The sequence below is a fragment of the Notothenia rossii genome (genome assembly GCF_949606895.1).
Source record: "Notothenia rossii genome assembly, chromosome: 11".
Classification (NCBI taxonomy): domain Eukaryota; kingdom Metazoa; phylum Chordata; class Actinopteri; order Perciformes; family Nototheniidae; genus Notothenia; species Notothenia rossii.
This window is the reverse complement of record NC_136910.1, coordinates 655,450-666,626: the sequence shown is the minus strand read 5'-3', so window position 1 is coordinate 666,626 and position 11,177 is coordinate 655,450. Positions and strand designations below refer to the sequence as shown.

The window sequence follows — 11,177 nt, the reverse complement described above, 5'->3', positions numbered from 1 at the left end:
ACACACACACACACACACACACACACACACACACACACACACACACACACACACACACACACACACACACACACACACACACACACACACACACACACACACACACACACACACACACTATTTATAACCTGAGTGTGTCAGCAGGGAGGAAATGGGCGCTGTCCCCCTTCATCCAATCAGATAAGCAGAAGATGACATCATCATAAAACACACACACACAATTCTGCAGCTTTTAACAAGAAGTGTGTGTTAACCAAGGGCCAATCAGAGACGAGTATCGATCCTGTGAGACAGACAGGAAGCAGTCCCTCCCCGTCAAAATAAAAGCCTGAGACAGGTCCAGATTATAACCCTGAATATTACTTGTTTTAAATGATTCAGTGTGTGTCGGTAACATGTCTTATATCACATATACTCTGGGACATAAATATGACGAATCAACATGATTTATAAATATAATAAAACTAAATGAAAGTGTTTTACAGTGCGCTGCTGCCCCCCTGTGGTCAGACGGTGTCCCTGCAGCTGCAGACCCTAAACACGAGACAAGATGGAACTGTATTTATCCCCTTGGGGAAACTCAGGACACGAAAGTAAACACTTCACTTTGTGTAACTACGTATTACTGAACACGATATGAAGGACTGACACACACCTGCCTGTCCTCACCAGAACTCACCTCTACAGAACTGCTCTCAGTCCGTCACTAATGTTGGCTTTTATATATATATATATATATATATATATATATATAAATATCAATATATATATAAATATATATATCAATATATATATATATATTGATATAAAGTGTCTTTGAGAAGCTGGAAAAGCACTCTAAATAAACTGTATAATTATTATGATTATCATAAAATTAAAAAGCATTATATTCTACAAACTATTCATCGTATCAAGTCAAATCAAAGATAGACATAGTAGAGTTTGTGTGTGTGTGTGTGTGTGTGTGTGTGTGTGTGTGTGTGTGTGTGTGTGTGTGTGTGTGTGTGTGTGTGTGTGTGTGTGTGTGTGTGTGTGTGTGTGTGTGTGTGTGTGTGTGTCTCACTCTCTCTCAGGTCTCCCTCTAATTGGAGGATTTGAGGGACAGGTATCGTCAGGACGACGGCGTCGAACATTTCGCTGTCTCCCGCCCTGCTCTGGACCTCCCATGATGCGCCACGGCGGAACAGACCGGTCACATGACGCTCGAAGAACACCTCAGCACCTGAAGAACCAATCACAGGGTCAGATTCCATAGATCAGCTGCTCCACACAGACAGACAGACAGATGTGTGTGTACCTGAGTGTGTGTGTGACAGATGTGTGTACCTGAGTCAGACAGGTGTGTGTGTGTGTACCTGAGTGTGTGTGTGTGACAGATGTCTATGTACCTGAGTCAGACAGGTGTGTGTGTACCTGAGTCAGACAGGTGTGTGTGTGTACCTGAGTGTGTGTGTGTGTGGCAGATGTGTGTACCTGAGTCAGACAGGTGTGTGTGTGTGTACCTGAGTGTGTGTGTGTGTGTACCCGAGTCAGACAGGTGTGTGTGTGTACCTGAATGTGTGTGTGTACCCGAGTCAGACAGGTGTGTGTGTGTACCTGAGTGTGTGTGTGTGTGTGACAGGTGTTTGTGTACCTGAGTCAGACAGGTGTGTGTGTGTGTACCTGAGTGTGTGTGTGTGTGTACCCGAGTCAGACAGGTGTGTGTGTGTACCTGAGTTTGTGTGTGACAGGTGTTTGTGTACCTGAGTCAGACAGGTGTGTGTGTGTGTGTACCTGAGTCAGACAGGAAGTGCTTCACGATGCTTCCCACCCCCAGAGGAGTTATGAAGTCCTGGCTGCCATCTTTGTGTTTCAGTCCTTCAATACGAGACGAGTCGAAGGGCAGCAGAACGCCTGCGGAGAGCAGCTCATCGTACAGCCTGCAATAAAAGACTCAGGGTAAAGACTCAGAGTACAGCCTGCAAGACAAGACTCAGGGTAAAGACTCAGAGTACAGCCTGCAAGACAAGACTCAGGGTAAAGACTCAGAATACAGCCTGCAAGACAAGACTCAGGGTAAAGACTCTGAATACAGCCTGCAAGACAAGACTCAGGGTCGGTCTGCAGCTGTCTCTGATACAGGTGTCTCTCTGATACAGGTGTCTTTCTGATACAGGTGTCTCTCTGATACAGGTGTGTCTCTGATACAGGTGTGTCTGTGATTCAGGTGTGTCTGTGATTCAGGTGTGTCTCTGATACAGGTGTGTCTCTGATACAGGTGTGTCTCTGATTCAGGTGTGTCTGTGATACAGGTGTGTCTCTGATACAGGTGTGTCTGTGATACAGGTGTGTCTCTGATACAGGTGTGTCTGTGATTCAGGTGTGTCTCTGATACAGGTGTGTCTCTGATACAAGTGTGTCTCTGATTCAGGTGTGTCTGTGATACAGGTGTGTCTCTGATACAGGTGTGTCTGTGATTCAGGTGTGTCTCTGATTCAGGTGTGTCTGTGATACAGGTGTGTCTCTGATACAGGTGTGTCTGTGATACAGGTGTGTCTCTGATACAGGTGTGTCTGTGATTCAGGTGTGTCTCTGATACAGGTGTGTCTCTGATACAAGTGTGTCTCTGATTCAGGTGTGTCTGTGATACAGGTGTGTCTCTGATACAGGTGTGTCTCTGATACAGGTGTGTCTGTGATACAGGTGTGTCTCTGATACAGGTGTGTCTGTGATTCAGGTGTGTCTCTGATACAGGTGTCTCTCTGATACAGGTGTGTCTCTGATTCAGGTGTGTCTCTGATACAAGTGTGTCTCTGATTCAGGTGTGTCTGTGATTCAGGTGTGTCTCTGATTGAGGTGTGTCTGTGATACAGGTGTGTCTCTGATACAGGTGTGTCTCTGATACAGGTGTGTCTCTGATTGAGGTGTGTCTGTGATACAGGTGTGTCTCTGATACAGGTGTGTCTCTGATTCAGGTGTGTCTGTGATACAGGTGTGTCTCTGATACAGGTGTGTCTCTGATTCAGGTGTGTCTGTGATACAGGTGTGTCTCTGATACAGGTGTGTCTGTGATTCAGGTGTGTCTCTGATACAGGTGTGTCTGTGATACAGGTGTGTCTCTGATACAGGTGTGTCTGTGATACAGGTGTGTCTCTGATACAGGTGTGTCTGTGATTCAGGTGTGTCTCTGATACAGGTGTGTCTCTGATACAAGTGTGTCTGTGATTCAGGTGTGTCTCTGATTGAGGTGTGTCTGTGATACAGGTGTGTCTCTGATACAGGTGTGTCTCTGATACAGGTGTGTCTCTGATTGAGGTGTGTCTGTGATACAGGTGTGTCTCTGATTCAGGTGTGTCTGTGATACAGGTGTGTCTGTGATACAGGTGTGTCTCTGATTCAGGTGTGTCTCTGATTGAGGTGTGTCTGTGATACAGGTGTGTCTCTGATACAGGTGTGTCTCTGATACAGGTGTGTCTCTGATACAGGTGTGTCTCTGATTGAGGTGTGTCTCTGATTGAGGTGTGTCTGTGATACAGGTGTGCCTCTGATTGAGGTGTGTCTCTGATTGAGGTGTGTCTCTGATTGAGGTGTGTCTCTGATTGAGGTGTGCCTCTGATTGAGGTGTGTCTCTGATTGAGGTGTGTCTCTGATTGAGGTGTGTCTCTGATTCAGGTGTGTCTTTGATTCAGGTGTGTCTGTGATACAGGTGTGTCTCTGATTCAGGTGTGTCTTTGATTCAGGTGTGTCTGTGATACAGGTGTGTCTGTGATACAGGTGTGTCTCTGATTCAGGTGTGTCTGTGATACAGGTGTGTCTCTGATTGAGGTGTGTCTCTGATTGAGGTGTGTCTCTGATTGAGGTGTGTCTGTGATACAGGTGTGTCTCTGATTCAGGTGTGTCTTTGATTCAGGTGTGTCTGTGATACAGGTGTGTCTGTGATACAGGTGTGTCTCTGATTCAGGTGTGTCTGTGATACAGGTGTGTCTCTGATTGAGGTGTGTCTCTGATACAGGTGTGTCTCTGATTGAGGTGTGTCTGTGATACAGGTGTGTATCTGATTGAGGTGTGTCTGTGATACAGGTGTGCCTCTGATTGAGGTGTGTCTGTGATACAGGTGTGCCTCTGATTGAGGTGTGTCTGTGATACAGGTGTGTCTCTGATTGAGGTGTGTCTGTGATACAGGTGTGCCTCTGATTGAGGTGTGTCTCTGATTGAGGTGTGTCTCTGATTGAGGTGTGTCTCTGATTGAGGTGTGTCTCTGATTGAGGTGTGTCTGTGATACAGGTGTGTCTCTGATACAGGTGTGTCTCTGATACAGGTGTGTCTCTGATTGAGGTGTGTCTCTGATTGAGGTGTGTCTCTGATTGAGGTGTGTCTGTGATACAGGTGTGTCTCTGATACAGGTGTGTCTGTGATACAGGTGTGTCTGTGATTCAGGTGTGTCTCTGATTCAGGTGTCTCTCTGATACAGGTGTCTCTGATACAGGTGTGTCTCTGATTCAGGTGTGTCTCTGATTCAGGTGTGTCTCTGATTCAGGTGTGTCTCTGATACAGGTGTGTCTGTGATACAGGTGTGTCTGTGATTCAGGTGTTTCTGTGTTACCTGTGGTGAGACTTCCTATAGGCCGAGGTGGCGGTGATGTATTGCGCTCCAAGATCAGCTGAGTGAGAGGAGGGGTCGGGGGGGCGACTGGTGGACATCCTGCCACCTGAGAGACAGACATTTGAGATACAGCCAGGTGAGAGACAGACAGGTGAGATACAGCCAGGTGAGAGAGAGACAGGTGAGAGAGGGACAGGTGAGAAACAGACAGGTGAGAGAGAGACAGGTGAGAGAGGGACAGGTGAGAGACAGACAGGTGAGAGAGAGACAGGTGAGAGAGAGACAGGTGAGAGAGGGACAGGTGAGAGACAGACAGGTGAGAGAGAGACAGGTGAGAGAGACAGGTGAGAGACAGGTGGGAGAGAGACAGGTGAGAAAGAGACAGGTGAGAGAGAGACAGGTGAGAGAGAGACAAGTGAGGGACAGACAGGTGAGAGAGAGACAAGTGAGAGACAGACAGGTGAGAGAGAGACAGGTGAGAGAGAGACAGGTGAGAGAGACAGGTAAGAGAGAGAAAAGTGAGAGACAGACAGGTGAGAGAGAGACAGGTGAGAGAGAGACAGGTGAGAGAGAGACAGGTGAGAGACAAACAGGTGAGAGAGAGACAGGTGAGAGAGACAGGTGAGAGACAGACAGGTGAGAGAGAGACAGGTGAGGTGAGAAACAGGTGAGAGAGAGACAGGTGAGAGAGAGACAGGTGAGAGAGAGACAGGTGAGAGACAGACAGGTGAGAGAGAGACAGGTGAGAGAGGCAGGTGAGAGACAGACAGGTGAGAGACAGACAGGTGAGAGACAGACAGGTGAGAGAGAGACAGGTGAGAGAGGCAGGTGAGAGACAGACAGGTGAGAGAGAGACAGGTGAGAGACAGACAGGTGAGGTGAGAGACAGGTGAGAGAGACAGGTGAGAGACAGACAGGTGAGAGAGAGACAGGTGAGAGAAAGACAGGTGGAGAGACCATTATTTATTTACCATTTTCTTCAGTAATTCACTTTTTTTTTCTTTTACATTTTTTCTCAAATGTTCACTTTTTTTACCCAGATTTTTTCTTTGTTACTCAGAAATGTGGTCCCTGAGTCCCTGAGCCGCTGAGCCCCTGAGCCGCTGAGTCCCTGAGCCCCTGAGTCCCTGAGTCCCTGAGCCGCTGAGTCCCTGAGCCGCTGAGTCCCTGAGCCCCTGAGCCCCTCAGCCCCTGAGCCGCTGAGCCCCTGAGCCCCTGAGTCCCTGAGCCGCTGAGTCCCTGAGCCGCTGAGTCCCTGAGCCGCTGAGTCCCTGAGCCGCTGAGTCCCTGAGCCCCTGAGTCCCTGAGCCGCTGAGTCCCTGAGCCGCTGAGCCCCTGAGCCGCTGAGCCCCTGAGCCCCTTTGTCGCTGAGCCCCTGAGCCCCTGAGTCCCTGAGCCGCTGAGTCCCTGAGCCCCTGAGCCCCTGAGCCGCTGAGTCCCTGAGCCGCTGAGCCCCTGAGTCCCTGAGCCGCTGAGCCCCTGAGCCGCTGAGTCCCTGAGCCGCTGAGCCCCTGAGCCCCTCAGCCCCTGAGCCGCTGAGCCCCTGAGCCCCTGAGTCCCTGAGCCGCTGAGTCCCTGAGCCGCTGAGTCCCTGAGCCGCTGAGTCCCTGAGTCCCTGAGCCGCTGAGTCCCTGAGTCCCTGAGCCGCTGAGCCCCTGAGTCCCTGAGTCCCTGAGCCGCTGAGTCCCTGAGCCGCTGAGTCCCTGAGCCGCTGAGTCCCTGAGCCGCTGAGTCCCTGAGTCCCTGAGTCCCTGAGCCGCTGAGTCCCTGAGCCCCTGAGCCCCTGAGTCCCTGAGTCCCTGAGCCGCTGAGTCCCTGAGCCGCTGAGTCCCTGAGCCCCTGAGTCCCTGAGCCGCTGAGTCCCTGAGCCGCTGAGCCCCTGAGCCGCTGAGCCCCTGAGCCCCTGAGTCGCTGAGCCGCTGAGCCCCTGAGCCCCTGAGCCGCTGAGCCCCTGAGCCCCTGAGCCGCTGAGTCCCTGAGCCCCTGAGCCCCTGAGCCGCTGAGTCCCTGAGCCGCTGAGCCCCTGAGTCCCTGAGCCGCTGAGCCCCTGAGCCGCTGAGTCCCTGAGCCGCTGAGTCCCTGAGCCGCTGAGCCCCTGAGTCCCTGAGTCCCTGAGTCCCTGAGCCGCTGAGCCCCTGAGCCCCTGAGCCGCTGAGCCCCTGATCCGCTGAGTCCCTGAACCGCTGAGTCCCTGAGCCGCTGAGCCGCTGAGCCCCTGAGCCGCTGAGTCCCTGATCCGCTGAGTCCCTGATCCGCTGAGTCCCTGAGCCGCTGAGCCCCTGAGCCGCTGAGCCCCTGAGCCGCTGAGCCCCTGAGTCCCTGAGCCGCTGAGTCCCTGAGCCGCTGAGTCCCTGAGCCGCTGAGTCCCTGAGCCGTTGAGTCCCTGAGCCGCTGAGCCCCTGATCCGCTGAGTCCCTGAGCCGCTGAGCCCCTTAGCCGCTGAGTCCCTGAGCCGCTGAGTCCCTGAGTCCCTGAGCCCCTGAGCCGCTGAGTCCCTGAGCCGCTGAGTCCCTGAGCCCTTGAGCCGCTGAGTCCCTGAGCCGCTGAGTCCCTGAGCCGCTGAGCCCCTCAGCCCCTGAGCCCCTGAGCCCCTCAGCCCCTGAGCCCCTCAGCCCCTGATTCCCTGAGCCCCTCAGCCCCTGAGCCCCTCAGCCCCTGATTCCCTGAGCCCCTCAGCCTTTGAGCCCCTAAGCCCCTGAGCCCCTCAGCCCCTCAGCCTTTGAGCCCCTCAGCCTTTGAGCCCCTGAGCCCCTCAGCCCCTGATTCCCTGAGCCCCTCAGCCTTTGAGCCCCTAAGCCCCTGAGCCCCTCAGCCCCTCAGCCTTTGAGCCCCTGAGCCCCTGACCCCCTCAGCCCCTCAGCCCCTTGTCCTCTCTCATTATCTACCAGATGTAAAACCAGTACAGTTTAATCCTCAGAGCAGTTCCTGTCCCAGCTGACAGTAAGGAGTGATTCTCCTGATCCAGAACATGAGGTCCTGTTCTGTGAGTTCAGATCTTAAACTGACACCTGGACCTGGTTCACCTGGACCTGGTTCCTGCACACCTGAGTTCTTCTTCTCTAACACATGGCTTGTTGACATTAGGTCAGGTAGGTGGGGGTCTCCTCAATAGTACTTTTCCCACTTTAGTTCCGAAATGTCGCGTTCACACCAAACAGTCTATGGTTCACACCAAAAAGAGCCGGAACTAAAATGAGTTCATCAGAAGCTTTTTTACCCCCTTTTCCGTCCCTGCTAGAGAGCAGGTACTTCCGTGGGAGAAAAATGTTGCTATTTCTGATTGGCTGGGCGGATTGATAACCACACCCCGTAAAACTCCAAAAAAGTGTTGTGAAGTCGTCATTTTATTATCCTGGCATTAGCATTATTAGCATTAGCATTAGCCCAGCGCACAAACGCAGAGAGTCTAATTTATGGCAACACAAAAGAAAACATGGGAGCGGCGGAGATGAGGCGGTGTCGGCGTTCTGGCGATTCACGGCCCGTCCACACAGTGGCGAGTGTTGATGCTTGCCGGCAGGCGTGTCTGAAACTCGACCAACAACCAATCACATGAATCTCCCGCCCCTGACACACAAGCAGCGGTTTGATTGGCTAGAGCTTGTACTGGCATATGATTTGATTGGCTGACGCTTCTGCCGCGGCTTCAAAAGTTGAACATTGCTCAACTTTTGCAGCGAGCTGCGCCAGCAAAGCTCCGCGTCGCTTCCCACAATGCAGTTGGGCGAAAAGTGACGTCACCCCATTCAAAGTGAATGGTGAAGCGTCAACGCACGCCGCTGTGTGGACAGGCCGTTAAGCTGAAAGCTGTCCCAACTCCGGGGACTTCCGGCCGGGGACTTTGGGTGGCAGTATACGCCATGAAGTGGTTTGCGGCCTGCCAGTAAACCCAAAGCAGAAGAAGAAGAAGTGACGTCAGCGGCTCATTTGCCTAATCCTCCATCAGGGACTTATTCCAGTGTGAACGCGTTCTGTCCTTAGTTCATCAGAACTAAAGAGTTCTGATGAACTAAGTTCTCATGAACCTTTGTGGGAAAAGTACTGCGGTGTGAAAGCGCCTCATGATCTGCTTCTCTCTAAACCAGGGGAGCCCAACCAGTCGATCGCGGGGAGATTCCCAGTCGATCGCGAGATGTGTCTAAAAATAGAACAACAATATTCAGTTTTATCGTTTATGTCCTATAACATAATCTTCCTGTGTCCGAATAATGCACTTGAATGCATCAAAGCTTTGTGATTGGCCGGCGTGACCCCATGTGTCGGGGCGTGGCTGCTGGGCAGCGGGCACTAGTTAGCTGACGTTGTCCGTGTCAACAGGAGTGACAGCCCGCACACACACAATGGCAGAAGCAAAAAAGCCCAAAATATATAATGTTCACTCCGAGTGGGAGGATGATTATTTTTCTATCTATTCCAATTCAAAGTCCATCTGTCTCATCTGTAATGCGAGCGTGGCTTCATCGAAGAAGGGTCATTTAGGAGCGGCATTTCAAAACAGTGCACAAACGCTACGAGACGGAACTCCCTCCTGATTCTGCCCTACGCTCCCAAAAGGGGAGGGGCCTGAGAGGACAGCTAAATGCACAGCAGTCCATTTCCACCAGGCCCAACAACAAGAGCAAGGCTGCTGCCAGAGCATCTCATCGTGTCAGTCACGTTCTGGAGAAACACATGAAGTCTTTCAAAGACGGAGAAGTTGTGAAAGAAGTATTCCTGGAGGCTGCCGGCGAGCTTTGGGGGGACAGTAAAAATAACAGGAGCATTTCAACAGGTTTTTGATATAATAAAAACTCAAGTTAGATACCGTTATTAATCAACTGTAAGTTTTAGTTTGAACTTATTCATTATAATTATTGTACAACATGGTATAAGAATGCAAACATTCAGATCTGTTCTGTTTAAATTGATTATAGTCTATTATCATTCAGGTTTAGAAACTAGTGTTGCTTGCATCCTATTTTAAAAGGCATTTCTTTTTATACTCTAATAAAATGCAACAAAAAAAGGGTTTGATTTTATTAATGTTGTTTTTTATTGCACTTTGCAGCAGATTCCTGTGTAGCCTCAGATCTGAGTCGTCTTATTAGTGAGCCTCATTTATACTTTTGTAGCAACACTATTTTTATATAATGGCAAAGAAAGGGTTCAGAGTCTTTTCTTTGTTTCCTGTGTCATATGAGGCAGGACTGTTCAATGTCTCTTGAAAACATGACCCACTGTAGTATGTGAGGGCTCAGAACAGTCATAATACACACATGCACACAGAAGGATCCACAATTGTGTTTTTCAAAGCACACACAAATGTGTTCCGTTTCATAAACATGTAAATACAATCCAAAAACAGAAAAAAGTTTTAAATGTGTATTTTTGATCCTCACATATTAGTTTTCCGTTTAAAACCTGAACCTGCAAACACAACCCGCTCTCTGTGCACGGATCGCTGTGCATTCGTGTGTGGGTTTTTTGAGACTCCCCTGACGGTCAGCCGATTGGTACTTGTAATTTGTTCTATCTATAGACAATCAGATGTCTCCTTCATTCTAAGCCAATCACATGAACGCGCCCCCACGATGATATGATTTATTAAACGGAAAACAAATATGTGAGGATCAAATATACACATTTAAAACTTTTTTCTGTATTTGGATTTTATTCACATGCATATGAAACGGAACACATTTGTGCGTGCATTGAAAAACACAAGTGTGAATCCTTCTGTGTGCATGTGTGTATTATGAGACTGTTCTGAGCCCATATAGTATGTGACGTGTGAATACACTCCAACTCTGTATCAACAGCACTGTTGTGTAACTTCAGTTAAATCCTTGTGTGTGTGTAGATTAGAAAGAGGTCAGATAAAGGATCTGCAGTATTTTATGAAGTATTCATCGTACAAAGGTCAGTTTTGTACAAGTAGAAGTGTGTATTTACCTGGTAGTAGGCTGTCAGTAATGTCTACGCCTCTCTATTTGAACTGGTAGATCTCGGCAGACTGGCAACTTTAAAAGTAGCTCTCGGTTCAAAAAAGGTTGGGCACCCCTGATCTAAACCCTCTCTGGACCTGGTTCTGACTCACCTGAGCCCTTGTGATTCTGGTTCTGACTCACCTGAGCCCCTGTGGAGCCACTGTGGTTCTGGTTCTGACTCACCTGAGCCTCTTGACTTCTCCCACACTTCGATCCTCACTTTGTCCTGCAGCTCCCTGCGCAGAAGAGATGCGCAGAGGCTCCCTGTGAGACCCGCTCCCACGATCAGAACCCGGGCCATGACGGAACCGGGACTAGCTCTACAGGATAAACCGGGTCGAACCGGACCGTTTGTATAAAGTCACCCGAGTTAAACCGGCTGACATTAAGTTAAACCCGCCTCCTGCGTTACAGAACTGCCAGACACCGGAACACATATGGGGACAACCGGCGAGACTTTCACAATAAAAGTCTTTCACATAAATCAGGAAGAAATATTGAAACACATTATTAGAAAACATTCAGTCTTTTCTTGTCGGTCTGTTTCACTAATAAAGAAATAACCTGGTTTCTGATTAAATATCTAATTCCCGTCTCTGTGAGGATCGGGCTTTTATTCTGAAGGGCAG

The 11,177-nt window shown here is 49.9% G+C and overlaps 1 protein-coding gene across 2 annotated transcripts; it reads right to left on the bottom strand.

The window, feature by feature from the left end:
* Positions 1 to 905: 905 nt before the first annotated feature.
* Positions 906 to 11,162, bottom strand: LOC307024692 (renalase-like). 2 transcript variants are annotated; one of them, XM_079659038.1, is made up of 4 exons: positions 10,690 to 11,162; positions 4,583 to 4,688; positions 1,774 to 1,919; positions 906 to 1,222 (listed from the first exon to the last, which is right to left on the bottom strand). In XM_079659038.1, the coding sequence occupies exons 1-4, from the start codon at positions 10,847 to 10,849 to the stop codon at positions 921 to 923; spliced, it is 714 nt and encodes a 237-aa protein (XP_079515164.1). In that variant the 5' UTR covers positions 10,850 to 11,162; the 3' UTR covers positions 906 to 920. The 2 variants fall into 2 exon arrangements, with proteins under 2 accessions (XP_079515164.1, XP_079515165.1); XM_079659039.1 differs by having other exon boundaries at positions 10,732 to 11,162.
* Positions 11,163 to 11,177: the final 15 nt, after the last annotated feature.

Coding starts and splice junctions, on each gene's coding strand:
- LOC307024692 (XM_079659038.1), bottom strand. CDS start 10,849: ATGGCCCGGGTTCTGATCGTGGGAGCGGGTCTCACAGGGAGCCTCTGC. Junction 4,689..10,689: donor GTGGCTCCACAGGGGCTCAG/GTGAGTCAGAAC, acceptor TCTGTCTCTCAG/GTGGCAGGATGTCCACCAGT. Junction 1,223..1,773: donor GCACTTCCTGTCTGACTCAG/GTACACACACAC, acceptor TTGGTTCTTCAG/GTGCTGAGGTGTTCTTCGAG.